This window comes from Ammospiza caudacuta, chromosome 9 (assembly GCF_027887145.1).
Source record: "Ammospiza caudacuta isolate bAmmCau1 chromosome 9, bAmmCau1.pri, whole genome shotgun sequence".
Taxonomy (NCBI): Eukaryota; Metazoa; Chordata; class Aves; order Passeriformes; family Passerellidae; genus Ammospiza; species Ammospiza caudacuta.
The window spans coordinates 5,819,687-5,847,309 of NC_080601.1; the positions used below are offsets into that span (position 1 = coordinate 5,819,687).

The following is a 27,623-nucleotide window of genomic DNA, read 5'->3' on the forward strand; positions in this document are numbered from 1 at the left end:
TGCTGCTGTCTCCTGCCTGCAGCAGAGGGAGGGCTGGGCTCCCTTACCTTTGCACGCTGCCTGCAGTGGGCTCTGGCTCTGGCACTCCCCTCCTGCCTCAGAGCAGATGCTGAGGTGTCCTTGACACACATTCCTGGGCGGGGGGAGCCACCAGGAGCCCTGTGGGTGATCAGCCTGAAAGCGCCCGCGCTGCTCTGGGAGCGCGGCTGCCTCGCTGCCTCTTAACACCCAGCTGCAGATGTTGGGGCTTTGGCTGCAAGTGTGCTCCAGTGACACCTTAATTAGCTTATCTCTGGTCAGCTTAGTAATTGGAGATGGCCTGAGGGGGTGGTTTATTTATTTATTTATTTCTGCAAAGCCTTTGCACACAGAGCACGGATCCTTCGCGTTCATTCATTTGCTGCCTCGGTGCATGAAGAATTGGCCACGCTGTGCCAGCTAATATCTGTGGGAATTAATGCATGGCCAGAATTCATACCTCTGCCTTTAAAAGGATGGCTTCAGTTCAGCTGTTGAACAGAAATGCAAGTGTGTTTCCAGGGGGAGGCTCTAAATGCAATATTTGGAAAGTGCCAGCTTCCACATAAGTGGATTGAACTGATGCCGAGAAAATCATTGCTCCCTGTTTCCTTTAGTGAAGGGGGAATCAACACTTGAAGGTAACCTTTAGTTTATTTCCCCTTCCACACCCAAGTAAATATACTTGGAAAATTAATTAGGCTCCCTTCCACCTACATAAACCTTCATTAGCTTTCATTTCCTTTTCTAAAGTGCAACCAGTGCCCTCTGAAGGTAGCTGTGACCTTTTTGACCCTTTTTGGAATATGTGACCTTTAGTGCTGTTAGTTTGGTGTCCATAATAGTACATTTGTGCTGTTTCCCTCCCAGTAACTGTACTGGGAAGGGAAAACACACTGCTTATTTCACTTGGGAATCTTTGCTGAGCACCTCAAAAGCTGAACAGGAGTGAGCAAGGTCAGAGCAAAGTCACACTCACCTTGTTACCTTGTGTTAGTTACATCTGCCTGCCCAGACACCCCCTGTTCTTTGCACGAGCCCTGGGTGTTAAACAAGGCTTCACTTACTCACAGGGAGCACTGGCTGTGGCACCAGCCTCCCCAGGATGCTGTGCTGGGAAAGGCAAGGAGGCAGAGTGCTGGGAAGCAGGTACACTCTGCAGGGTGTTTGCAGGTGTGGGAGTGCATATTATATCCTGCATGAAGAGCTGGAGCTGATTTCAAACCAGCTCTGTTTCCTGGCTGGATGGTGCACTCAGAGCTGTGTTCTGTATCAAGTGCCTTTCCCAGCAAAAATCAGAGACTTTATGGTTGCTCTTTTCACAGGGGGGCAGGAGCCTCTCTGGAATGAGAACTTGGACCAGATCCTTCTGCTGGGTTTTCTGACATGTGGAGGGAGATCTCCATGTTGGCCTGGACTGTGAACACTGACAAGTTGATTTAATGTGTGTCTGAAACACCAAATGTATGAGCTCAAATTCTTTTACCACTCAGGGTGACAAGGCAACAGCAGCCATAGGCTTTTGAGTTTTAGGAATTAGGGAGACTTTTTGAGTTTGGGTTTTTGCAGTGCTAACAAGCTGAAAAATAGGGGACAGAGAAGAACTCCTGGGTGGAGTTCACTGCCCCATAGGCTCTGTATAACATTTAGGTCCCACTGTGGCAAAAGGAATATCTAATCTCATTCTCCTAGTAAGCCCAAATATTTGGTATGTGCACGAGGAGCACTATGTGTTACATTTCAAGAGCTGGTGTGATGTTTTGCTTTTTAACATCAGGAATTTCTTGAATTTTAGCCAAATTACTGGAGGCCAGCCCCTGACAGTGGAGGTGGCAGGAGTGGAGTACATGAACGATGACCCTGCCATGACAGATGTCCTTTATGCCAAAGTCCACATGAAGGATGGCTCAGACAGGTGAGTTCCCCCTGCTCCTGTGTTCCCTTCCTCCCCAGAGTGCCAGGGAAGCCCTCTGGAGCTGGTGGGTGTTCTGGCAGTCCTCAGGCCAGCAGTCACCAAGATGAAGTCATCCTTGCTTCCTGAAGCAGTCAAGCAGTGATGTGTTTGCTCTTTAACTCACTCACTGCAGCTGAAGGATGTTATTTGTTTCTGCAGCAGTCTGTCAGGGTGAGTGATGGAGTCACAGCTCACACAGGGATCAGATGGCCAAGGAGATGCTCCTGAGAAGACTTAGAAGGCAGGAGGATTTGGCCTCTGCTGTCTGGTTCCCAACCTGCAGTCCAGATTAACCTGGACAGCCTGGTGTGTTCCATTCTGCAGCACTTAATTATTCTTTAAACCCAGTTAGCCCAGAAGGTCCTTAGAAGAGCATGACCTGATTGCAGAGCTGGTGTGTGTGTCTGCAGCAGCCTGGAATGGGTGCTGGGTGGGAAATGACTTTTGGAGGTGCTGCTGCAGGATCCTGAAGCCTGGTTGGTGTCAGCTCCAGTGTTTGTGCTGTTCCCCACTGTGGCTGATGGCTTCAGCTCTGCAAACAGCCCTGCCCAGGATGTGCCAGTGTCTGGACAACTTTCCTTCATCTTGTTTTTGACAAGGACTGTGCAACCAGTAGCAGCACCAGCTTTTCTCTTGGTGCTTTCTGGCAGACTGAGGAAGCACAAGTGGGGCTTGGAGCACCCTGGTCTGGTGGAAGGTGCCTCTGCCCATGGCAGGGTTTGGAAGCAGCTGATCTTTAACACCTCTTCCAACCAAACCACTGTAGATTGTGTGATTAACACAAGAGCTGTTGTGCTCAGTGCTGCTGGGTGCCAGAAACAGGGAAGGGGAGTAGCCAAAAGAGCTTTACCTGCTGTCTCTGAGCCTCAGCCCTCTCTGCCTGCCAGCACTGCCCTTTGTTGTGTGTTCCCATTGCCAGAGGACAGCAGGAGCTAGCAGAGGAGCATGGAGGAGGGAGGCTGTGAGCAGGGACTGGCTCAGGGAGGAAGGGATGTGTGCTGGCACATCCTTTCCCTCAGGGCTGAGGAGATGCTGAGGGGGGGCCCTTTGGAGGCTGTGTTGGAGTCAGAGATCAGAAGTGGGATAAGGAAATGAGGGGGAAAATGAAAAATGCTGAGAGGCAGTAGGAATTGAAGTCTTTTCTTGGCTCTTCCACTTTGAAGTCTGTCCTACCCTGGAAGAGGTGAGATAAAAACAAATGGGGCAGGTGGGGAAGCAGGGCAAGGCAGAGATCAGCCAGGGCCAGAGCACAGGGAGAAAGAGCAGGAGCACTTGGAAAGATGAGATGGAGACAGACACTGCATGACCCAAATGTCCTTTGGTGGGTTTGCTGTAGAGAGCATCTAAAATACCAGCTCTGGGCCTCTCCTCCTGAGTCACCAAGCTCTGGCTCTCTCTGAGGTGCAATGTTTGCCAGTCTGGTTACATCTGAAAATAAATCTGCGGCCTCAGGAGCTGGGAGAGGAATCCTGCAGAGCATAAAGCAGGGCCTGAATTGACAGTGATGCCTGCCTGCCTCTGGGGACAGCTGGAATTGTTGGCACTTGCACCCTGCTCTGTTTCAGATGCCAGCTGTGCCCTGTGTGATGAGAACACACTTGGGCAGAATGCTGGAGAAGGTGCTGATGTGCATCAGGGCTGGCAGAGCTGCTTTGGGCAGGGGAGGGAAGGGAGGTCTTCAAACCCACCTGGCCTTGAAACTGAAAACAGCACTCCCACCCCCCAAGAAGAGACTGATGCCTCCACTGTCCTTCACAGAGATCTGTTACCTGAGGTTTTGACCAAAACCAGACCTTGTGCTTTGCATGGCACCTGGAAACTGCAAACTGCCAGGCTTCTCTTCCACAGCACCTGATTTGCTTTTCTGCATAGCAGCAGGCTCAGAGAGGGCCAAGCAATTTGAAGTTCTAATCCTTGGCCCAGGCTGGTGCTGCCCTCACCTGCAGATTAATTCCCAGAATCACAGAACAGGCTGAGTTGGAAGGGAGCAGTCAGGGTCATTGAGTCCAGCTCCTTGCTCTGGCCAGGACACCCCAACACCACCACTCTGTCCCTGAGAGTGGTGTCCAAGTGCTCCTGGAGCTCTGGCAGCCCTGGGCCCAGTGCCAATTCCCTGTTCAGTGCCCCATGACTATCTGGGTGAAGCACCTTCTCCTGATATCATTTACCTGGCACTTCTCCCCTTATATAGTTCCTTAGCTATTAGCAAGCATCCAGAAAAACATTTAGCTTTGCAGAGGGGAAAAAAAGGATTTTTTGTATTGATGGAGAGCAGCTTTTCCTTCCTTTGAGATTCCAGCAGACACTGTGTTAGACCAGCAGTGATTATAAAGAGAGGACAAATGGTGATGCCTCCAGAAAGCCCTGCTTTGTTTTCTGGCCTGTGACACAGGTCATTGCTGAGCAGCTCCCTGAAGCTGCTGTGCCTTGCTGAGGGAAGTGGGGAAGCAGCTTCTGAGCTGCAAGGCCAATGCCAGAGGAGAGCAGCAGCCACGTGGCTTCCTGTGCAGGATCAGAGTGCTGCAGCCTGTGCTGAGAGAGGTGTGTGCCTTCCTGTCTCATGCAAGATGTCCTGTTAGCTCTGTGGAGTCCCTGGCATGGCTGAGGGGTGGAGTTCCTTCCTGATCTTTGGATGATCTTGATCAGCTTAAGCTGTAAAGCAGGAGATTTGATTTATCCTGACTTAGCTTGCATAACTGCAGACAGAATTAGGGGTTGGCAAGCCCTTCTGCACATATAATGGCTCAGACTGAAAGAGGGATCATGCTCTGATGCCTCCCACATGGCAAATAATTTCCATTATAATTCATTCTAATTTGTTTTATTTCCTTGATTAACTTTATAACGTAATAAAGCACCATTTTCACTTGAGCTATTCTCTGTTAATTTGTTTTAGTATTGTCTGTAATGATATTCATTTAATCTTTGTCATTGCTTAATTTTAAAAATCACTGAAGTAAAGCCAGAAAATAGTAAAAAGCCATGACAATTGGTAGTTTGAGAGTCTTGGAATGGTCACATGGGGGCTGGCAGCCCGTGAGGGGCAGCCCAGAGGCAGCAGTGGGGTCAGAGCTGGCAGCCCCAGGCTCTGGGGACAGGCCATGCTCTGCCACAGCTCAGACACCATGGTGGGACCTCAGAGCAGAAAGCTTCTGATCCCTGGGACGTGCTGGGGGAAGCTCAGATTCTTCTGCACAGGCTGAGTACCCTCTGGCCTTGTTTTCAGAGACGGGAAGCTCTCATTGTGCCATATCCTCTCCACCTTTGGTAAGAATCAGGCACTGCAGAGATTTTTTGGCACAGCAGCAGCCTGGAAGCTCCTTCAGCTCCTTAGACATGAGCACAGTGCTCTGATCCCTGTCCTAGGCTGGGTCTGCCCTCAGATCCTGAGAGTCAGGGCCAGACACAAAGGTGGGAATGAGTCCTTGGATTTTGCTTGCTCAGTAGCTCCAAAGCTGGAGTGCTCACCAGGATGTGCTGGCAGGGTTTGTGGCCCTGTCACCACGTTCCCAGACAAGCCCAGGGCTGGGTTGGTTATTTGGGGCAGAGAGGAGCCAGGCTGCAGCAATCCCTGAGCACATCCTGGGAGCCAAGGTGCCCAGGCCCCTGCGGGTGTGCAGATTTTAGCATTTGCAAGGAGAGTCACATTGTGTTTCCTGGCAGTAGGAAGATGCATCCTTCAGCTCCCAGTAACATCTGTCACTGTGAGTGAGCTCTGTGCTGTGCTAAATCTGCCCTTCCTCCTGGAATATTTGCAGCAGAAGCGATCACAGAGGAAGCTTTGTGCAACACTCAGAACTTTTTGCATTAGAGCTGAATGCTGATGCCTCTGCTCGCTTTCCAACAGGGACTGGCTCCCTTTCCTGTGTGCAGGCAGAGACTTCATTTCACACTTGCTGCCCTTCTGGCTGGAATGCCCAGAGCTGGTGCTGCAGAGGCTCCTTGTTTCACGTGGCCCTGTTCTTTCCCTTTGCTTCCCAGGTTGCAGGTGCTGGCTGATCAGCTGGTGGAGCGCTTTGTGGCCTCTGGCCTGATGCTTAAAGAGTGGGACAGGGTGAAGCTGCATGCCACAGTCATGAACACTCTCTTCAGGAAAGATCCAAGTACGTACAGAGCCTTCATCCTTGCTGCTCAATGCATTTAAAGTAGTCCTTTTGCTCAGCAGATGCTTTTTTTTGCTTTTTCAGTGTGGTTTTCTTACTTACAGGGCTGGGGGGGAGATGTCTGCAGATAAAACCCAGAAGAAAATAAAGCAATGAACAAAAGTCATAGATTCAAAACCTTGGCACCCTGTAGCACTGCTAGGGAAAAATATGTTCAAGTAGAATCATAGAATGTCCTGAGTGGGAAGGGACCCACAAGGATCATCCAGCCCAGCTCCTGACCCTGCCCAGGACACCCCAACAATCCCACCCTGTGCCTGAGAGCATTGTCCAAACACTCCTGGAGCTCTGACCATTTTCTGGGGAGCCTGGTCAGTGTTCCCTCTGGGCAAGGAACCTTTTCCCAATATCCAACCTCCCCTGGCACAGCTCCAGCAGTGCCCCTGGGTCCTGTCCCTGGTCACAGAGATCAGAGCTGCTCCTGCACTGCCCTTTGTGAGGAAGCTGCAGATCCTGATGAGGTGTCCTCTCAGTCTCCTTCAGGCTGAACAGAGCAGGTGACCTGAGCCACTCCTCATGGAGGTGAGATCTTGGGCACTCTGTGTCCCAGTGTTAAATTGAAACTGGGTAACATCTCCATGTGTTGTGCTGACCTTCAAACAAGATGAAAACATAATCCTCTTTGGTTAACTTAGAGACTGCCCATTTCTTTAGGAAAATTATGCCATTGTCTTTCTCCTTAAATCAGATGCAGACAGATGAATGTGATGCGAAGCTGAATGTGAGCTATTCTTGAGTGTATGGCGTCTACTGTCTCTGCCAAAAGATTGTCTGCTCTGAGCTGTCTCTAGCATCACTCTGATCACATTACTTTGCAAAGCAGCCCTAAAAGCATCATCCTTGGGGAGGGGCAATGTGTTACAGCCTGGTTCTCCATGTGCAAACATGTGTGCTCTGGCCCCTGTGCACTGCGATAGGTTGTGTCAGGAATTCTTTAGTTGTTGCCTCTCTGAATCTCTGCAGGGACAGTGATAACAGCAGGTGATTTGTGCCATTGTCTTCTGGGCAGGTTTTGGCTCTGACTGCTGCTGAACTCAAACATGCACACCCAGGGTGTAGAAACCCTGTAAAGATAGGGCTCAGTTTGAGAGCCCTGGAAATGTGACCCCAGAGTGCTGCTGTGGCCCTGCACATGGGCAGCTGGTCTGGCATCCTCAGGCTGTGTTCTGCACAGCCCCATGAGGCACGAGAGGCATTCAGACACAATGGGGAGAACGCATTCCTCAGGCAGCCATAGGAGTCTCTTTGTATTCCATACAGGATCTGAACAGCAAGCTGGATGTGAGGGGGACTTCACAGTTAATGATGGAGATGAAAAAGAAATACTGAATATATTCACTGAGGGAGGCAGAGGTGCTGTGGAAGGCACAGATCATGTACTTGGGGATTATATAAAAACCCAGCTGTGCTCTGGGGAAATGGATCTCACATGTAGGCTTTTGGCAGCTGCTGTAGGCCTGGGTTGGTGTTCTGAATGTCTCTCTGTGTGTGTGGCTGTGTGCCCACCCCACAGAAGCATCCACAGCACACACAGGGTGCAGGCAGCACAGGTTTGTGTCAGGGCTGTCCCCATCCTGCCTGGCGCTGTGCTGGCGCCTCAGCCTGGGATCTGGGGCTGTTCCAGGCCATGCAAGTGCTGTCTCACACCCTGCCATGGCAGGATGAGGGATGAAAACAAGCCAGGGAGAAGCAGGTGTGTTACACTGAGCAGTCAGCCCTACAGAGTCACCCTGGCAGGAGCTGTGATTTGGGGCCTTTTTCTCCAGGTAATAACAGAGGTGATCCCCATAGGGGCACCAGCTCCAGCCCTTTTCCTCCTAAAATCCAAGTGGAAATGGTTTTTATTTGCACTGAGAACTGGGCAAAGATGGTTTATTAGCTGGCAGCTGACTTTGGGGAGGGACAGAGTGGGGGGTGAAGTACAGCACACAGAGTTCTCCCATCTGAAGCTCATTCTGCTGGTGGCTTTTCTCTCTACAGCTGAAGAACGAAACAACACAATGCCTGGTAAATCATCTTTCAAGGAGCGGGAGTCATTTAATGGCCAGAATATCCTCAAGGTCAGTATGAAACAATTAGGGAAATGGAGCCAGCCATGGATATTGTATAGCCAGAAGAGGTCGAAACACCTCTTCTAAACTGCTTTTGTCTTGGGCTTATGGGATCTCCTGGGGCTTGGGAGGGGTGGAGGGGAAGGGGGGAATCTGTTTAGAAAATAACCAGTCCAGATCACTGGTGACTGGGAGCATTAGAGTGTTTAACAGGAGCATTCCTGGAGCTGCTGAGGCTCAGAGCAGGGATATGAAGCACGAATGCTAAGTGGGTGTTCGTGTTGTCGTTTACTTCGCTCCTGTTTTACCCTGGAGACTCAGGCTCGAGTTGATTCTCAGCCCACCAGAAAGAAGCACTTCGTTGCTCTTGTTCTACTCATATATATTTATGAAACTAAACCCCACTCTCATTTCACTTACTCTTTCCTTTTTGGGTTTTAATCTCTGCTATTGATTTGCTCCAGAAAGATACTGGGTAGTGGTAGGGAGTCCCACCAGGATCTGAGGGCTTTGGCAGTGATCAGAGGTTAGAAAACACAATCCCCCAGACTGTAGAGGTTGGGAAAGGCTCAAAGGGGAGCACACTGCAGACTCCCAGGCTTTGCCAGCCAGGGTTGGGGCTGCAGGCAGCCTCTGCTGCTCATCCAGATGGCTGTGGCAGGCTGGTGCTGTACTGCTTGACCCCTGCAAGTGTCCAGAGAGAAAAGAGATGCACAGAGGAGCAGAAATGGAAAACAGCACCAGCTTGTAAGCAAATCTGCAATCCTCATTGTGTGAGAGGATTTGTTGCAGGCAGCTCTGATAAGAGGGAGCGAGGACAATGCATGGGTACATTTGGGAAGGGTAAGAAGGTATTCTGGCAATGAAGATACTTGAGAGAGGATGCAGGCTGGGTGGGAGCTGGACAACCCAGAAGGACTTTAGAGCCCTCCCAGAGGAGGGGAAGAGTGAGCTTTATTTGTATTTACAGTGTTAATAATGTATCAGGCACTGGATGCAGGGGGATGTGAAGGCAGGGAGTGGAACTGATTGATCTGTGTGCAGAGGACAAACAAAGGGACAAAATTAGGTTAAGCTCTCATTGTCCTCAAACGGTCTGTGCAAGCGTGGTGTCATGACTCAGCGTCACCACGTGTTGAGTGTGCAGTGTGAGACTGCAGTATTGCAAGCTGGAGCAGGGAAGCCACAGCCCTGGTCCCTTTCTTGATGTGACTTGCAGTTTTGGATAGCTCCGAGTGTTGGGAGAGGCAGCTCTGGAAGGGGGAGATTTGTGTCAGGAGCCCTGAGTGCCTGCAGGACTCCCCTTTTTCCACATTCACCTTCACTCCTTTCTCCTGCTTCTGTTGAACTTGTCCTCAGGCTTTAGAGACACATGAAATCAAACTGTGGGTCTTCCTCCGTGCTCTCATCCCAAAGCGTGTGTGACTGGGACGGTATTAACGATGCTCCCTCTGCTGGTCACACCGTTTGTGGGGTCTGAGGATCTGGGGAAGGGTCATAGGGTGCACGGTGCTTGGAAATGCTGCCGCTCTCCTTCCGAGGCTACTTCTTATTCTTGATGCTCTAGGGAATAAGAGCCCGATGCATTTTTAAAGCTCCTAATTGATTTTGTTCTGACGTAGCCAAAAGAGCTGCTGGCTGTTTGGACTGCTGGTAATTACTTCAAAGCATGTCTTGCCACAAGAAATGTCATCCTTCTCTCCCACCTCCACTACATTTCCTAACCTGCCCGCTTCGTATTTCCCTTTGGTCTCCCACGTGCCTGCAGCAGAAGGCCCGTTGGCATTAATTAATTACATGAGTCATAAATAGCTGCAGGCTCCTTACCGGAGCAGCCCAGCCTCGGTGAGGCACTGATGCATTCCAGCATGACCTTGCAGGGATGTGCCAGCTCCCTCCCAGCCTGCTTTTATATCCATTATTTATCTTCTGCTGGGGAGGCTGCCCTCTCACAAAGTGGCTTCATTAACTTTTGCACCAGGATCTAAAGAAGAGCTGTTAATGAATATGGCTGCACTTAGGCAGGCTGGTGGGAGGGAGGGCCATGTGCCCTGCATGTGATTCCAGGCAGTAGGACTCTGTGGTAGCTCTGCTGAGTGGCTGTGTTCCCACTTGGAACGCTAACAAAGCATGGCTGCTGGTAGGAGGGGAAGTGGGAAAACTCAGGTTTCATCACTCTCAGTGCCATTGTGCAGCCCTGTAGGGCCAAAGGCTCAGGGCAGGGCTGGAGCTGTCGGGCACAGAGCAGGATGGGAGTGCTGTGGCTCTGCTGTTCCATGGTCAGAGCTGGGCTGTGTGTCTGTGTGTCTGTGTCTGTGTGTGTGTGCAGATGCGCTGGCAGCGCATGTTTGCTGATAACATGCCTATGCTACACCAGGCTCCAGCTGGTATTTTGCTTTCAGCTGAACTAATCAGAATTTTATTTAATAATCCTTTGTTCTACCCATTCCACGGAGTTAAACATACACTCCTATTTGTGCTAATAAATGGCTGTGCAGGCCGGTACCTTCCCACACTGCTCAGAAAATAGATCCTGTAGGATGACTTGCGTTTGGGAGTTTAAATTACTTCTGTCTTGAAGAATATCCCTGAAAAAGGTTTCCTGGCATAGGTGGGGCTGAGAGCCCAAGGGGCTGTGTGAGATTTGTGTCCAACAGAGCTTGGGGCATGCCATAAAGCTGGAGATGCTTCATGGACATGGAGCTATACGTATTCCCTCTAGGCTGGCTTTGAACATCCCAGCCGTGCACTGAAAGCGTTCTCTGGTCAGGAGAGCGGAGGGAGGAGGCAGGAAAGAGTCAGGAGAGCAGAGGGAGGAGGCAGCAATTCCTGCTGGAAGGCCCCAGCAGCTCAGGCCTGGGGGAGATGCTGGGTTGGCAGAGCCCTGCCATGTCCCTGTGCTGCAGCTGGCACCAAGGCACCCAGGGCAGCTGCTGGCATCTCCGGAGAGACGAGGCTGCGCTGCCTCCGGGCTTTTATTTGTTTTTGTTTAGGGGGGAAAAAATCCAACTAAGGCTGCAGTGAATAAATGAAAAGGAAAAGAAACGCAGAAAGTCCGGCTGGCCAAAAATTTCTGTGGCACGTTTAAGGGAAAGGAAGAAAACCACCTGGACTCTCATTGGGTCAAAATGGAATGAATTTTGGCTTGAGTTGAGGTCTGAGAAGTAAATGAATGGCCTTTGCCATGCTCGGACAAGAAGGAAGCAAATTCTGAGTGCAGAAAAAGCTGAACTCTGCTGCTTAGCACAGATCCGTGCATTAACAGCTTACAAGATTAAATATTGAGGGAACAGCTACTGAGGTACAGCAGCAGAAAGCTGCACATCTTATGTCTTTAGGGCATTAGGGGAGACTTTAAGCTGGGATGGAAGACTGGGAATGGGATCAGCCAAGGTGGCGACACATGCTGCTGTGCCCTAGTCCAGCAGCAGGGCTGCAAGAGTGCCCAGGGAGGGCTTCTAGGTCAGATAAGGCATCATTTGATGAGGCTCCTTCTCTTTTGAGGCCTGCATCAGTGTATTGAGTTCTGGCACTGTACCTGCTTCCACTGGGAGCAGGGGAAAGTGCATTTACTGTCTGATACTCTGGAGAGCCAGTGGTGTTCCCTGCCAGCCTGTCTGTCCTGCTGGGTAAGAGCAGTGTGGTGGCTGGGGCATGCAGCAGTTCAGTTTAAAACATTGATGCAATGCCACAGAGAGAGGTGCAATGGAAAAGAAAAACCTTGGCCTGAATAAACCCCTGACCCCTCAAAATACCCCAAGCCCACCAAGCTCTAAACAAATGAACGTGTGCAGAGCCAGCTGCACTTGCAGATGAGGAGTGTGTCTTGTGTTCTGCAGCAGTTGGAACCCAGGCCTTTTGTGTAAATTTTGTTTGTGGATTTAAGGAGGCTGAGTCTTTTCCTGATCTATTTCTAAGCTGAGGTGAATCAAAGAGCCAAAGAACTGGCATTAGGTGGGGACAAGACTGCCTGGTGTTCAGAAAGGGTAAGAACATCTTGTTATCCTCAGCAAGGTGGTAAAGATGTAGATCCAAAGTAGGACTGACAGCTGGAACAAATACCTAACAGGAGGTGGCTGCTTGGAAAGTTTAGAGTTAAAAATACCAAACAAAGAATCCACTGAGGTGAGGGGAGACTGAGTAAGAGATTGTGGTGCAACATCAGGATCTCAGAAATAAGGCAGTGCTTTCCTCACCTCGTTTTTAGAGAAGAATCAAAAGCAGAAATGAAAGGCTGTGCTGGCACTTTGCAGAGGGGAGAATTCCTGCCATTACCCAGAGGTACTGGAACAATTGAGGGGGCTCAGCAGTGTGCAATTAGAGCAACAGTGGGCTGGGAGGATGTGACAGTTGAGCAGATGAGACTGGAGATCAGTTTGTATAATCACAGGGAAAAAAGAAGGAGATTAAATTGGGGTCGCTGTAAAAATGCTTTCCTGTGAATTATATTCTTCAGGGGGAGAAAAAGCCATATTCATGTTATTTGCATTTGATGAAACAGGAATCTGAAGTGGCATTTGAAAAATCAGAGCAGACAAAGGAGGGAAGATATCTTTGTTGGAGTGTTCAGGCCTTGGAGGCAGTGTTGGAGGTTCTGGGGGAAGGCTGAGCCGCAGCGCTGAGGAGAGCGCAGTGCAGAAGGTTTGTGCTGCCTTTGCATGACAGAGATCTCTTTGGTGACCTTACCAAGAAAAGGAAAAGCCTTTTTTTTCCTCTCAGAGGTGCTCTACACCCCTCTGACTAATTTTAGCAGGATCTGTGAGAACTGGAGGATGGTTTGGGGAGAAAAGAGCTCTGAATGCTCTTTCCCCTGCACCTCTGCGCTCTCACCCAGGCCAGCAGCTGAGCCCTTTGGAGGTTCTCCACTGCCTCCCACCCAGTGAGCATCCCCCTCCTCACTCCCCTGAGCTCCCTGCTGTGCCACCAGCCAGCCAGGGCAGTGTCACCTCTTTGATCTTAAGAGGACAATTTTTCTCTGTGGAGCTGGCAGGGGTTGAATTACAGCAGTGCCTTAATAGAAGGCAAGGACCCAGCACATTAAATGCAAAAAACCCCAACCCACTGATTAGCAAAAGTAGACAGTTCATCCCTAAGGTGCCATGACCCTTCTGCTGGATAATTTTCTGTGTCTGTCTGAATTAATTTCCTGGCTCTGTAGCTAGCTCCTCCTCTGGTGCTCGGTGGGCGTAGTGAGAGGTCACAGTGACGGCAGGTCCGTGTCCCTCCCCGGCCTTCTGCCATCCCTGCAGCAAAGGCAGAGCCCAGCTCTCAGACACTGTTGCTGCATTTGCTGTAATAGGAGCCATGGGGATGAGGCTCCTGTGGAGAAATGCACTGTTTGATTATTAATTTCCTTAAGTTGTACTGCAAATCCTTCACGTTGGAGGTGTTGGTCTGGGATCTTATCAGAGCCTTTAATTTGCTGAAAGGGTTTTTATTCTTGTCTGAAAGACGTGCAAAAATCTGGTAACCTCCAAATGTCCCACTTGTATTTGTTTCTTAGTTTGCAGAATGCCTTTCACCATAGCAACTGGGGTTTGATTTCCTGAAGCACATGAATTTTCATGGATTTGTGATGGGGGGAACAGACCCAAAACTGTGAGCTAAAGCAAAGGTTTTGCAGCGTGGAAGTGGCAGGAGCACCACTAGGTTTGGCTTGTGGGGAGGGGGGGATCCTGGAGGGAGGGGATCTCAGCTGAACAAAGGCCTGCACCCAGCCCTGAACAGTTCTGTTTGAAAGAAATCCAGCCTGACACATTAATTTAGACTATTGCTGAATGTCACCCTCCCCACTGCTGCATCACCCTCTGGCAGCTGGGGTGGCTTTGCTCCAGTTTTATCAAGAGCTGAGCTGAGGTTTCACATGGCAGCAGTCACAGAAGGATCAGCTGCTTCCATATTCACAGAATGGAAACCTCACGCTCATCCCACCCGTGGAGGTCAGGAGGGTGTTGAGGGCAGCATGAAATGCACTCTGAGCTCTGCAGGTGAAACCCAGCTGGGGAGAGGCAGGGAAGTTGCACACGTGAGCAGGAGGGAGCAGAGCTCCAAACAATGTTGGGAAATCAGGCAGAAACAAACAGGCAGCTGCAAACAAGGACAGGTCCAGGAGGGAGCTGTGGCACCGGTGTGGGATGGAGAAGTTCCTCAATACCAGCCCAACAGGCCAGGGTTTGGCTTATGGGGGGCTGCTCCAGACTGAGTCAGCCCTTGGAAATTAAAAAAAAGGCAAATGTCCTTAAAGTGAACCTCTGACTGTGCTTAGCTGAAAGATTTGTCCAGTTTTGGGTACAATGGATGGGTGCAAGGAGCCCAGGGGACAACAGTAAGATCCTTGGAGGGGTAGAAAATATCTGCAAGCTGGGGCTGAAAGAGTTGTTTCAAGGATAATAAAGGGAAGGAGAGCAGCATGTAGGAAAAAGTCTTGAAGCTTAGAAATGCTTTTGCCAGTAATGGATGATAAAGTGATAAATAATGGGCTTAAACTGCAGCAAGGGATCAGGAAAGTCTTTGTAAAGGGGAGGATAAGGAAGCACTGCTCTAGAGGAGCTGGGAAAAGGAGGTCCTGATTGTTTTGAGGGAGCAGAGGTGTCAATCCAGGATCTGCCACCACCGAGCTCCTCGTGCCTTGGAGAAGGAGAGGATGGTGGAGCTGATGACCTTCACTGGTCCTTTCTTCAGTTTGTCCCTTCATGATTCCTCCATGGAATGTGTGCAGAGCACCCATGAGATGGCATCTGGGAACGTACCAAGAGCTTCTTGGTGTTTATGTGGCATTTGCTTTGGCTCAGGAAACAAAAATACAAAAAAGAAACCTCCCATCATGTGCCTTGGATCTTTCTCCATGCACTTGCTGCTGCTTTTTATGTTGGCAGCACTTTGCCAGAGAGAGATGGTTATGTTGTTTCCAAGGGACTGCACCAGGGATGTAATTGTAAGGGATTTTCCTGTGTCACAGAGGAGATAGCCCTGATGGGTATCTCCCAAGAGAGAGGCCACTGGGACTCCTATGACACAAGATTTTCTCCCTCCTGAAGTCTGCCTGCTTTATTCTTCCTGAGGGAGATGAGGTGAAAAGGTCTCTGCTGCTGCCTTTTAAATCTTGCCAGAGGCTGGAAGAAAAGGAGAGGGGAAGGGCTGTTCCTTGTGGATGCACTGGATGCTATATTGGGGATGGAGAGACACTCCAGAGCCAGCTGCACACTTGCAGAACAAACCAATCTGCAGCCTTGTGCTGGTGCTGCTGGGGACAGCCCAGGTGACAACTGCCCTCTCTGTTCTTCCCACCCCTCTTCCACCCTTGTGACTCTGCACAACATTCTCCAGGACTGTAACACCTGGACAGCCTTGGGAAGTGTTGGATGGCCAGCCAGCCTTCCTTTAAAAAGCCATGGAAAGGGAAGCAGTTGCTGATTTGGGGAGGAGGTTGGGAATGCTGGGAAGAGCTGCCTCTCTGCCTGCTTTCCCTGTGCTTCCCATGCATTATTGCTGGCAAGCTTCCAAGCACAATTAAACCTCTGACAGATAATCATTGGTGGAGTGCTGTCCAGGGTGAATAACACAGGAATCAGGTATTTCCTTTTTTGGCACCAAATTGTTGCAGAAAATTTTGAAAGTCAAAAACAGAAGGAAAAATAATCTACTCATTCGACAAACTGCCCAGATTTTGACAGTTTGCCTGGTTGTGTCTCATCTTCTGGGAACCACCAGGGGCTTTGGTTTGGGGTTTGTCTGTCATAGTTTGGGGGTGTTTGGGTCATAGCTGGGATGGGGTTTGGTGAATTTTTTGGGATGAGGAAGAAGGAGCTCTGCCAGCACATACTGCAGCCTGGGAGCTGTGACAGGTGTGGAGATAACAGATAACAGCCTTTTGGAGAGGTCCTGGCAGGCCTGTGTGGGAGGCTGCAGGACTGAGGTGCATTAAACAAGTAGGTGAGATCCCAAAAGCAAATTGGAGGCTGTGCTTTGTGCAGCACAGGAGGTTAATCAGAGGAACTCGGATGGACAGAGCTTGCTGGAGTTCAGTGGACTCTCTTAGAGTCCCTCAGTGTTTCTGAGTGTTACATTCACATTTCAGGATTTAATTTTTTAAGATTTTTAATCTTTCCATGTTTTTGCCATTTCCTCCATCAGTGCTTTTTGCCTGGTGGAGTCAGCCCCTTCCTGCTGTGTCTGGCATGGGATCTGCCTTTGTGCTTTGGCCAGATGATTTGGAAGGGTGATTGTTCTCTGCTCTTCTCCAGGGCTTTCCATCCCAAGCTGTGGACATCGTGCACAAACTTCAATTCAAATATATCATCCCTTAGCAGGTGGAAAGACTTCCAGGGGAGAGTGCAGAAATTCTGCAGACAGACAAGTTTTGTTGCTCTGTGTTGAGGCACCTCTTCAGAAACACTGTTTAATTTTTCTCCATGCTTGTCAGTGGGTGCCTGGCATTTGGTTTGTTCCTCCCCTTCCCCAGAGGGGATAGCAGCACCATAACATGCTGATTTCCAACAGAGAGCTCCTGGCTCTCCAAGCCTGTGCCCTCATTTACCACTGCTGCCCATGGGTACACACTGGGGCTGTGCTGTTGTCACTCTGTGCAGAGCAGCTGAAGCTCTAAAGGCTCCAGCTCCTCCAAAGCCTCCCTTTAATCTCTTGTTGGGGCTGTCCATGCACTGGGTTATCTGTCAGCGTGGTCCTCCTGCACGTGCTCTACCATGGAGGCACAGCCCAGTGGTGCTCAGGCTGTTCACACCCTTCCTGGGTGGGATCCTGGGGTGGATAAACATCTTCCACCCAGGAGAAACAGCAGAGGAGGGATTGCTGGTGTCCCATCCTCAGCGTGGATCACGCAGCAGGAATGATGGTGAGATCATCCACATCCATAGCTCCTGGAGCTATGAACCTCTTCCTCCCAGCCTCTCTGAAGCTGCTGATTTCTGTATTCATTCCAGACATGGAAAACAGGACCCTCCCTCAGCTCCCTGCCAGGGCAGTGGGGTTTGTGAGGTGGATTGTCACAGGCTAATGACATTACAGTGCTGAGTCACCGGGGACAGTTTTGTGCTGTTGATCTGTAATAGCCCAGCCCTCAGGCACTGCTTCCTGGGCTGGAGTTCACAGCAGAACTGCCTGCAGTCCAGGGAGAGATATGTGTGTGTGTGTGTGTGTGTGTGTGTGTGTGTGTGTGTGTGTGTGTGTGTACATCCATTTTATCCCGAGGTATCCCTGCTTGTGAGTGGGAATTTTTAATTGCCAGGCATCGCAGTGAGTTGTTGCTCCCTCAGCATTTCCAAGGCTCTCAGCAGAGCTGCTTGGACTTTTTCATTAATTCAGGGTGGGTCTTTTTTTGGCTGCCTACTGTAAACGACGTAAGGCTTTAAAAACTGATCAATAATCCTGATGGTAGTAGCAAACTCCAGGCCAAGGCGGCGTGAATGTGAGCCACAGATTACGTGAAGGAAGTTTTAAACACCTCTGACTCCCTTCCCTTCTCTTCCCCTCCCTGGACTTGCTTTGTCCTCCCACCTCCCCGTGCTCCTCCAGCCAGATCCATTCACATTTCTCATGCTTGTTGAGCCCGTGACAGGTGATTTAAAAACCCCAGTTTGCGTTGGCACCTCCGCTCTTCATAACCAGAGCCGAAACACATCGCTGCTGTCCTGCTGTGGATTGGCTGTGATTTATTGCTGTTGCTGGCAGGCTGGAGCACAGAGGTGCTGGCTCATTCCAGGAGGGAGGGATGTCTGTGGGAAGTGGCCCCCCGAGGAGGACAGCTTGACAAACACCCACGCTTGGGAACGCGACATCATTGAGGCGCCTGTTTTAACTTCTTCATTGAGGAGGCATCCTCCTCCTTGCCTCAGCAAAGCTTACTTCACAGGCTTGAAAAGGGGAAGAAAATGTGGCAGAGAGGCATCCTGGGTTTGATCTGTTGCTCTGCCTTTGATAAGGAAGTTGTTGTGGTTTAGGGGTTGAAGTTTGTACAAGCAGTTTTGGCTCAGGTTTGCAAGGAGAGAGCGGTTTGATGTGTGATTCTCTCTCTCTCCCAAAACAAGTCTTCAGCCTCTTGTCTTCCTTCAGAAAATGGTTGTCTCATCCCAAGGGAGGTCTGCTGGGTAATTTGTGGGTAATGGAGGGGAACAGACCTCAGAGGAAGAAGGGTTTCCAGCATGTGAACGGAATTGTCTTTAGGGAGAAAATGTGGTGTCAGAAATGACAGTGGTTGCTGGCTTTTCCTTGCTCAGGATAAACGACTTTGCGGGGAGAAGTGGAGGAAAACCTGCTTTCTGGGAGCTTCCACAGGGCTGCCTGCCTTCATCACGACCTGAGTGGTGTGTCCTTGGACCCAGTCCCCAGGAGGGGAGAGGGAGAGAGAGGAGCACTTGGACCTACAGTAGTTTGCAGGCTGACCTGTGAAATATGGGTTATCCATCATCCAGTTCTGTCCTTCTCTTGGGAGCTCATGGCTTTTGGGGAGGGCAGTGTGGCTGTAGTCTGTGCCATCCCCCACAGATCCTGGGATGCTGCTGCTGCCACCCTCCAGGCACCTGCTCTGTCCCCGTGGGAGATGCAGGCATCCTGTCTGAGCATTGCCCACACCTCTGGCTGTGGCTTGAAAGGCAGGGCACATCCCTGGAGCTAGCTTGGAGGTGCCGGGTCTGGGGTTAAAAGTTAACAGTGCTCTTTCCTTATTCCATTCTAATTCAATTTGGGAAGGCAGCAGGGAGATGGAGGGCACTTAGTCCTCTAAGTGCTATTCCCTTGATGGGAGTTAGTAGCTTGCACTGCATGTGTGGTGTTGATTCTGTAAGCTGACCTTTACCTCCATCAGGTTCATTCTCATTTATAATACTTTTAAAAAAAAATCCCAGCCTCCATCCTCTTATTTATTCCTTGGGCATCGAGGACATAAATCCTTTGGCATATTTGGATTTATAGAATTACTGTGCTTTTGCTGAGCCTCACGTCCCACTCCAATCAAATGACACGGCTCTGCAGGTGATTGCATTTCTCCTCCCCTGCCTCCCTCCTGGCTGCTCCTGATCCACATCTCCTCGTGCTCCCTGCAGCCTTTCCAGGGAAAGGTGGGCCCTTGGCAGCCAGAGGGAAGGATGGGAGAGGGAGTTATCAGTGGTTGCTTCTGAAGGGCAACAACCTCCAGGTACCTCCTTCCCTGGTGCAGAATGAAAAAGCTGAGATGCTTTCCCAGGAGGCATTTCATCAGCTCTGCTCCAGGGCTCCTCCAAAACCAGAGTGTTTCCGTGGTGGCTGGGGAGAGGGGGGAGTTATAAATATCTTTCTTGGCTCTGCTTGGCTTCTCCTCAAGATAAATAGAAGTGAAAGTCAAAAGCAGAGCCTTGGCTCTCTGCAATCTCTTCCCAAGTCCCCAGGGACCCGAGTGCAGGATGCTTTTGTGATGGGAAGCCACTTCCTGGTGTTCCAGAGGTCTTGGAGGGTTCCTGGTGTTCAGAGGTGTTGGAGGATTCCTGGTGTTCCAGAGGTGTTGAGGATGACGTTTGAGGGGCCTCTCTCCTCACTGCCTGGGGCAGGTCTCAGCTGTGCTGTGATCTCCGTGCCTGGAGTCCGGTGGTTTCTGTCATGGGAAGCCTCAGGGAGCACAAGGAGCATCAGTGAGAAGCCAGCCTGAAACAAGAGCAGAAAAAAGTGTCTGTGGTTGTCCTCTAAATCTTGTAGCATGTTTACTCTCAGAAAGTACAGCCACATTACCAAAAATCAATAGTTCTAGCAGCGTTCCTCCCTGGGAAACACACAGCTGCTCGAACACATGGGAGGTGGTGAATCTTAAAAAAGCCAAGGGAATACAAAGTGCTTTGCTACAATGGCTTTGCTGCACTTTTAGCAGTGTACAAATGGAGGGCCCTTGACCTGGGCAGTGTCTTCTGGGGCTTCCCAGTCATCCTTCTGCTGTGACATGCCTGAGGCTGTGTGAGGCAAGAGGGGCTCGGGGAGGGTTTGTCTCATTAACTTAGTTTTGCTTTGAAGTACATGTGTTTAGTGAGACAAACAGGTTGTGGTGTGCAGCAACAGCATAAACAAATCTCTTCCTTTGTTATTTTGTGGAAAGGTGTGACTTCTAGCGCTGCTGATGGGTCTGGCACATGCCAGCATTTAATTTGTTTTCTTCATGGAATCCTGGAATGGTTTGTGTTGGAAGGGACCTTAAAGCCCACCTTGTTCCATTGCCATGGGCAGGGACACCTTAGATCAGAGTACTCCAAGGCCCTGCTAACCTGGCCTTGCACACTTCCAGGGATCCAGGGGCAGCCACAGCTTCTCTGGGCACCCTGTGCCAGGGCCTGCCCACTCACAGGGAGGAATTTCTTCCCAGTATCTGAATCATGCTCAGGCAGTGGGAAGCCATTCCTCTTTGTCCCATGACTCAATGCCCTTGTCCAAAGTCCCTGTCAGCTCCCTTGGAGCCCCTTTAGGCACTGGAGGGGGCTCTTCTCAAGCCTAAGTACTCCTTGTTTCCCAGCACACCTGCCACTCTCTCTGTCAGGAGTCCAGAGAGAGGTAATTTCTGTTTTTGCTGGGTGGAGAGGGCTCTGTGATGGGAAGGAGTGACAGTGTGAGCAGCCACTGCGACAGGGACGGGTGTGAAGGTTTAGGGTGAATGGGCACAAAGCATTGCAGGCAGCCCCAAAGAGCACCATCCTCCCTTCTGAGGTCAGCCAAAACAAAGAGAAAGGTGACCAACCCCTTTTTACTGCTATCTCTTATTAATGAGACATTTTATCCTAAGTCCTCCAACATGAATGGCGCAGGCTTTTGGGAACATAATTAATCTTTCTTGTATAAATCTTTAATTGTGTGAAATGGAGTTTGTGTGGCTGTCATAATTTCTCTTCCTCTCTTTTCCTTCTCTCCTGGTTTGAGATGCTTCCTTAGCACAGCTTCTTTCTGCAGGCTGCTCTTCTTTAGGGCACTGACCACTCACAGTGTCCCTTGAGGCCACCACACTGCCCTGGGGTCTCTTGCTCTGCCCCCAGATGGGCAGGGAATCACTGTCCCTATGGCTCTTCTCCTTTGTGGAGTGACAGCAAACCCAGGAATTGTCCTGAAAGAAAACTAGCTGGTCTCCTCTGGAAAAAAGGGTACAGAATACTCTTGGGACAAACAACAAAAGAGCAGTTGTGCCCAAATCAGTGCCAGGCAGGGCCAAATGCCTCTTTGGAGGAGGTGAAGTGCAGCCTTTCAGATGCTAAGTAGTTATTTGGGATTTCAGAGTCAGTCCCTCTATGGAGGAATTGATGCACCATTGGCTCCAGGAGGATTAATGTGTTGGCTTTCCTTCTTGCCTTCTGTAAAGGGCAGCAAGGGCTGGGGGACTGTCTCAAGCCCACGCCTGCAGGGACAGATAGAAAACTGAATAGGAGACAGATGGAATGGACATTCTGGAGATCTCCAGGGTGGGGAGAAGCCACTGCTCAGGTTCTCAGTGACTCACAGCTCCCCTGTTAAACAGAGCTTTCCAAATTAGCATCTCCACCGAGAAGCTTTTCCTGAGGCACAGCTGATGTTCCCAGGTAGAGCAATTTCCTGCTGCTTAATGGAACGGGAGGAGCACTTTGTGCCTGGATGCCACGATGCTTTTCCAGCAGTAACTTCTTGTAAGGAATTCTGATGTCATTTTCCTTGGTCTGCTCGGTGGGTTGGATTAATGGGCAGGGCCACACCCCCCGGGCTCCGAGCTGGCTTGCTTTCCTTAATTTGCACTCAAGTCTTTGCGGAACAAAGACGGATTTGTTGAACAAAGCGGGGTCAGTGCTGGGATGAGGAGCCCTGTGCCTCCAGCCTGCTACTTTGAATTAGGACTGAGCTGTGGCTGTTAAGTCCTGCATCCTGTGGCCTGGATTGGTGCAAACCTGCTGGCCTCAAACCTTGCTGCTGCAGAGCCTGTGACCTCGAGAGCCACCCTGGGTGGTGCCTCCAGAGCAGTGGTGCCTCCCCATGCTCCCTCAGTGACACAGGCAGCAAAACAGGGCAGGTTTCAGCAGCTGCTGCTGTAGATAAAAAGAGTTCAAGTGCTGTCTTTAGTGGGAAAAATAACCTAAAGAAGACTTTGATATAAAGGCAAAGCCAATCGGTGAGGAGAGGCTTTTGACAGGGCCAGCTCCTGCGAGAGAGCCGTGTGCCAGCTGCAGGCTCCATCCCTTCAAGTGTTTTTTTTTTTCTTCTTCCTTTCAGCTCTTTGAGAACTTCCACTTCGGGGAGGTGCAGCTGGACTCGGTGCGTCTCTCCCAGAGGTTCTCCTCGGACGCCTCTGGCTACTACGCCACATCTGGGCAGCTGTGCTTCTCTTGAGGCGGCCATGGTGGGTCTGCTGTGGGCATGATCCCTCAGTGAAAGGTTTTATAGGACTTGAATCTTCGATGGAAACCTGGGAACTCCAAGCTGGGATGCCTTGTGACTCTTCCAAAGCATGGGAACCGTGACATTTCCCTGCAGCTTTTCCCACTGCTCTCTTCTTTGAGGCTGCCTTCCTCTTCCTTTCCCCAAACATCACAAAGTTTCCTCTTTGATGTCTGTGGATTGCTGGTTTTCTAAGGAAACAACTAGAACTGGGGCTTTTGGGGCATCACTGGTGTTTAAATGTGGGGTTTTTTTTAGAAGAGGGAAGTTTGTTCTTAAAATAAGTATTTAAAATCCAGGAGAGCTTCGCCGGAGCACGATTTAACGATATTGAGGTCAGGCATTGCTTGGATCTCCAGCAGCGTGCCTGTGTGATGTGGATCTCCAAATAAATTAATTCCCTTCAAAAGCAAAGTGTTTATCTCCTGTTGCATTGATAGTTTCTGTAATTAAACTTCCAGCACAGCACATAACTATGATAATAAGAAAGCACTGACGGTTAGAGCTCTTTCCAGTGACCGTTTCGGAGCGTGTCAAAAAACATATGCCTTGTAGGTGGTTTCTCCATTAAAAGCAGCACCAAGCTCTTTGATTCCATTGTGAATCCTTCAGAGATCTCAAGACAAAGTTGTTTTTTTCCTGTAAATCTCCACATTTGGTAAAAATAGTGACACAGGATTTCGACTTGCCCTAGGATGAACGCTTTGGAAAATGGAAGGTGCTGGTGCTTGGGTGTTTTGTAACACAACAGGTGCTGCTGCCCATTCCTAGTTGCTTCCATGGGTATGGAATCGTGCTGTGGTAGAGGTGGAGAGTGTCTCAGCCAGGGATAGGGGTGCTCCAGCAGCACCCACATGTCCTAGTGATCATTTCTAAGAGACCTTCACCCCTTTTCCTCCCTCCAGAGTGAGCTGGCTGTTTGGCCATGCACAAACAGCAGTGGGAGTCATTCAGGAACTGGGATTGCTTTGCTTTTTCCCTCCAAATGTATTGCTGTTTATGTTTCCCTCACCAAATTGCCTGTCTGCTTTCAAGCCTGCCTGTCAGGCAATCAAATCAAATTCTGTGCTTTTGCTGGGTGCCCTTGCTTGTCCCCAGCCAGAGCCATTGGGCTGTTTGTGTCCCTTTCCTTGGCGTCAGAACGCCTCTGTGCTCTCCAAAAGCCGCCTTGCAAGCGGTTCCCTCGGGGAGCAGAGCACAGCACACACTCACAGGGAGGTGCTGAGAGCACTTAACACCAGTTGCTGTCATCTTTCCGCCAACCTGAAGAGGTACTTGGCAAATCTCTCTGGAACAGACCCGGGAGCTGCTCACGCAGCCACCAGGAAAGGGGAGGTGCACCTTGGGAAGCTTCTGCCTGATGAGTTTTTAACAGCTCTCAATGAGAAGTTGAGGCAAACACGGGTTTTTGACAATTGGAGCATGCTCCTCCCCTTCCTACTTGTGTAAACATGTTTTAGTGACAATTCTTTGGGAAGTTGGTTGAATTTCGCTGGTAAGCAGCTTATCCAGCTGCTCTAGCCTGGCACAGCAAAATTCATTTCACACCTCCTACCCCAGGCAGAATTAAGGATTCTGATCTTTTGCCTGACATCACTGGGGTTTGCTGGCAGTTTTCCTTCCCGTCCTGAGCATCCTGGCAGGGAGAAGAGAAGCTGGATGTGTGCTGTGGCATCCCCAGCTGAAGCTGTGAAGGAGCTGCAGCTGGGGTGAGTTGTCACTTGTTGCCTACCCAGATTTCCCCCTGCTGAGAAGAGGGGAAAATCCAGAAGCAAAACCTTGGGACAGGGAGGAATCTTCCCCGGGCCCTAAAATGCTGTGGTGGGATGGCCAAGGAATGGGAACCACAGTGTGGGCATTGCAGGGAGAGGGGTTGGAGGATGGGAGATGCCAGGGACAGGGGGCTGTGGAATGGGGTTGGGAATGGGACTGGGAATGCAGGATGGGGTGTGCAGGTGGGGATGTGGAAGGAATGGGGGATGTGTGATGGATCCATGGTAAGAGTGAGAGATCTGGGATGACTGGTGCTGCATGGGGATGTGGCAGGGGATGCAGGATGGGGGATGTGTGATGGGGACCTGGCAGGGACCAGGGCTGCTGGGTGAAGGATGAGAACATGGCAGGGACCAAGGGATGCAGAACATTGGATGTGGGATGGAGACTGGGTAGGGACCAGGGATGCAGGATGGGGGATGCAGAATGGAGATGTGATGGGGATGCAGGATGGGGACTGGGTAAGGACCAGGGATGAGGGGTGCAGGATGGGGATGTGGAATGGAGACGGGATAAGGACCAGGAATGCAGGATAAAGGATGCGGGAGGGGGTGTGTCAGGGATGGAGAACGGGGACGCGGTGGGGACCAGTAGTGCAGGACGAGAACTTCAGGATGGGGGTGTGGCAGGAGATGCGGGGCGCCCGATGGGGGACGCGGGACGGGGACAGGTCAAGGACGAGGGTGCAGGACGGTGACGGAAGGGGCCCGGTGCCGCGGCCGTGCCGAGCCGTGCCGAGCCGTGCCGGCGGCTCCCCCGCCCCGGTGTCGGCGCGCAGGTGCGGCGGGCGCGGCGGAGGCCCCGCCCCGGCCCTCCCGCCGGTGCCGCCCGGTGCCGCCCCGCGGCCGCACTCGCCGGCGGCGCCTCCCCGTGCGCACCGCACCGCTCCGCACCGCGCCCGCTCCCCCCGGCGCTGCGGCAGCATGCGGGGCTGCGGCGGGCGCCGCGCCCTGCTGGCCCTGCTGGCCCTGCTCCTGCCCGCCGCCGCCGCCGGCCCCGGGCCCGCCGCCGGCCCCGCCACCGGCCCCGGGCCCGCCGCGGCGGGGGAGAGCCCCGGCAATTTCATGGAGGACGAGCAGTGGCTCTCGTCCATCTCCCAGTACGGCGGCAGGATCAAGCACTGGAACCGCTTCCGAGACGTGAGTCCGCGCCGGCGGCGGGGCGGGGGGGACGGGACGCGCTGCCGGGCCCCGGGAGCCCCCTCCCCGCCTCCCCGCGCTCCCCGCGCTCCCCGCCCGCCGCTGCGGCTGCCGCAGCGCGACCCTCCCCGGCCTCGGCCCCACGGCGGTGCCCGCATCCCGCCGCGGCCGTGGGCGGCTGCCGGCCCCGGTGCCTGGGGATGCTCCGCGGCCCCGGTACCCGGGGGATGCTCACCGGCTCCGGCAGCGCCGCCGCCTCCCTGCCCGACGCCAAAGCTGCGTGGCCAGGGCTTGATGCCAAAGCGACCCTCTCCGGTGACCGGGGGTGCCGTCTGTGCCCCGCACCCTCTGCCCGTGCCCCACATGGGGGTGCAGGCGGGGCCCGCCCGCCCGTGGCCCGGAGCCCTCGGTGAGAGCGCAGGGCACGGGCATCCCCCGGGACTGCGCTCCCCGAGCCCTCCGGGTGCCTCCGGAGCCCGCGCGGTGCCGCAGCCGGGGCCGGCGCTGCCTCGGCGGGTGGTGACCCCTGGGGATGGGGGGGAAGATGGGGATGCAGGAGCGCTGGCACACCTGGCACAGCGGGCTCGGGATCCTGTCACCCCTCGCTGCTCCACAGCCCTTGCGAGCAGCCTCGATGGCATTCAGCTGCAGTATTTAATATTATGGAGCAGTCGGGGTTTTCCTGGGCTCGTTTTACACCTGTTCTTGTCCTCCAGGTGGGGGACACGGTGCTGCAGCCCCATCCTGGGGAGCCCCAGGGCACCTGCAGCAGCCGGGCGGGGAGGGGGCACAGCCCGAGCCAGCCCCCATGGTCTTTGTTCAGATGCACACCCGGGTTCACCTTGGCAGCCAGGAGGGGATGGATGGATGGATGGATGGATGGATGGATGGATGGATGGATGGATGGATGGATGGATGGATGGATGGATGGCAGCAAGGGAGATGTGCCCACCGCAGGGCAGGGGGCACCACCCCCGAAATAAACCATTTGGGGGGCAGAGCACAGGTGAGCGTGCCAAGGTGTAAATTCCTCCCCTGGAGAGCCCTGCCCACAACACCCCCGCTGGCAATGCCAGCCCCGGGCGCCTCGCTGGCTGCGGTGCCCGAGGGGAGGGAGCCTTGTGGACGTGCCCCCCTGGCACTGAGCATCCCGGGGTTCGGGGGGATGCCCGATGCCATCCCCAGCACACGTGGGGCCCTCCCTGCCGGGGCTCGGCTGCCATGCCGCGGGGCTGCAGCCCTCCTGGCGGTTAGCTTGGATTAATAAGCAAATCCATGGATTTGTGGGGTTTTCTGCTGAGCAGCGCCGGCGGGCGGATGCAGGGGAGGAGGCCGGGGCCGCAGGGAGCTGCCGGGCGCCGCAGCGTTACCAATCACGGCACGGGAGCGCGGCTATCGATTACGGTGCAAACACCGCCGCGCTGGAGCGACACATCCCCTCCGGAGCTGCCTCCCGTGCCGCCGCTCCCTGCTGCCCCCCCAGAGCCCGCCCGCCCTCCCCAGGCGGCGGGGATGCTCCTGCCTTGGCGCAGAGCTCAGCCCGTGGGGCGGGCGGTGCTGCTGCGGGAGGGGTCGATCCCTGCTGTCCCCCGCACCCCCGGGATGCTCTCGGGTCCTGGGGAAGCAGCTCTGCCTCCCCAGGCTGCGACATCCACCTCGGCCCCCTCCTCCTGGGCTCACCATTGTGGCAGCGCCATGGGGATCCCCCGAGCTCCTCACTGGGCTCCCAAGGGCTCCCTTCCTCCGCCCAATGCCATTTCCATCCCCATTCCCTGGCTCTCCCAGCTGGCTGATGGGGGAAGGCGTTATCCTGTGTGGCGGCTCTCCAGGATTACAGGTCTAGAGCCAGAGATGGGGAGCACGTTGGTGTTGGTGCCAGTGATACCCAGGGCTGGTGGCGAGAGCTTTGGAAAGTCGGGGTGCCCCGCTGGCACAGGGTGCCTGTCACTGTGGGTTGGGGCCGGGAGCAGCGCTCTGGGTGCCCCAGAGCTGACGGTGGGCACTCTCTTTCTCTTTCTCTCTTTTTCTTTTGTCGGTGCCGGCTGGGCCGTGTCGCTGCCGTGCCGCCAGGAGGTGGAGGTGAGCCTCGAGGGGATGGCACCCGCTCCTGGGGTCCCTGCTCCCCGTCCCTGCTCCCCGTCCCTGCCCCGCGGGGGTGCCCTGG

General features: G+C 52.6%; 1 protein-coding gene across 2 annotated transcripts in view; it reads left to right on the top strand.

Annotated features, from left to right (window-relative positions):
- Positions 1 to 23,042, top strand: part of ASCC1 (activating signal cointegrator 1 complex subunit 1) — a 34,594-nt gene extending 11,552 nt beyond the window's left edge. For both annotated transcript variants that reach the window (XM_058810209.1, XM_058810211.1), the window contains exons 7-10: positions 1,814 to 1,933; positions 5,954 to 6,075; positions 8,116 to 8,195; positions 22,383 to 23,042. In XM_058810209.1, the coding sequence (XP_058666192.1) occupies positions 1,814 to 1,933; positions 5,954 to 6,075; positions 8,116 to 8,195; positions 22,383 to 22,499 (439 nt within the window). In that variant the 3' untranslated portion in view covers positions 22,500 to 23,042. The remainder of the gene's footprint in view (positions 1 to 1,813; positions 1,934 to 5,953; positions 6,076 to 8,115; positions 8,196 to 22,382) is intronic.
- The last annotated feature ends 4,581 nt before the right edge of the window (positions 23,043 to 27,623 follow it).